Genomic DNA, 1,231 nt, shown 5'->3' with positions numbered 1-1,231 from the left:
GGGCTGATACCTAAATGGTTAGGGGTTGGACTTCCTAATTTGGCTTTCCTCATCTTTTGGTCTAATCACTTTTATGGAAGCATCCCATTGGAATTATGTCATCTAACATACATGCAAATCTTGGATCTTTCAATGAACAACATCTCTGGAAGTATACCCAAATGTCTTAACAATTTGACAACTTTGGCTGAAAAAGGATATTAAGATCCAAGTCATCTAACCATCAGCCATCCATTTACCTCCTTTAATAGTGATCATATGGATCTTGTCCAGAGTTATGATGATGAAGTGTCCTTGATATGGAAAGGAGCAATGTCCAAATACAAAAGTACTCTGGGACTTCTGAAGATTGTTGATCTCGCTAGCAACAGATTAAGTGGAGAGATTCCAAGTGAAATTGCTCAACTTTCTGGTTTGGTTTCTTTAAATTTGTCGAGAAACCAATTGACAGGCCAAATAACTCCAGAGATTGGAAAGTTGCAGTCGTTAGATTCTCTTGATATTTCCAGAAACCAGATAGATGGTGCAATTCCAACAAGCCTTGCTCAGATTGATCGACTTGCTTACTTGGACCTGGCATATAACAATTTGTCTAGCAAAATTCCAACTGGTACGCAGCTCCAAACCTTTGAAGCAGCTTTTGTGGGAAACCCTCAACTCTGTGGACCTCCACTACATTCGTGTTCTCAAGAAGAAGCAAGTCCAGTGAAAGCAAACTTGGAGAATCAAGAAGATAAGAAAGAGGTAATGTCGACACTGGGAGATTACACCAGCATGGTGCTTGGGTTTGTCGTTGGATTTTGGGGTGCTTGTGGCAGCTTGATCTTCATCAGGCCATTGAGATATGCATACTTTGACTTCTTCAAAGCTTTGGGTGATTGGTTCTCTCTGAGCCTAGCTTTGATCAGACGGTGGGCAATGAAATAAGGATATGCTTAATATCTGAAGCGGTAATCTCTAAGTCTATTTGTTCATGATGATCAAGATTCATTTGGTTCTTATAACTTTTTCTCTTCTAAACTGACTAGTGCTTGTATACTTTTTATCTTCAGCTCCATCAACTTCTGAGACAAGGGCATTCATATGCTTCCCTTGATAGGTCGAAGAGTACACAGCTGCTAATTAGTACCTTATAGTCGTTAATAATCAGCTTTATTTTTGTAATTTCTTTTACTTTACTGAGTTTGGTTTTGCATCCCCTTAGCTATGTTTCCTTTTTGAATGTGTTAAT

General features: G+C 38.9%; 1 protein-coding gene across 1 annotated transcript; it reads left to right on the top strand.

The window, feature by feature from the left end:
• Window positions 1–258: 258 nt before the first annotated feature.
• LOC112168319 (receptor-like protein EIX2) lies at window positions 259–927 on the top strand. Its single transcript, XM_024305446.1, has one exon. The coding sequence runs from the start codon at window positions 259–261 to the stop codon at window positions 925–927; it is 669 nt and encodes a 222-aa protein (XP_024161214.1).
• The last annotated feature ends 304 nt before the right edge of the window (window positions 928–1,231 follow it).

Source organism: Rosa chinensis, chromosome 1 (genome assembly GCF_002994745.2).
Source record: "Rosa chinensis cultivar Old Blush chromosome 1, RchiOBHm-V2, whole genome shotgun sequence".
Taxonomy (NCBI): domain Eukaryota; kingdom Viridiplantae; phylum Streptophyta; class Magnoliopsida; order Rosales; family Rosaceae; genus Rosa; species Rosa chinensis.
The sequence above is the reverse complement of the archived record's forward strand: the minus strand, read 5'-3'. Positions and strand labels throughout refer to the sequence as shown.

Coding starts and splice junctions, on each gene's coding strand:
- LOC112168319 (XM_024305446.1), top strand. CDS start 259: ATGGATCTTGTCCAGAGTTATGATGATGAAGTGTCCTTGATATGGAAA.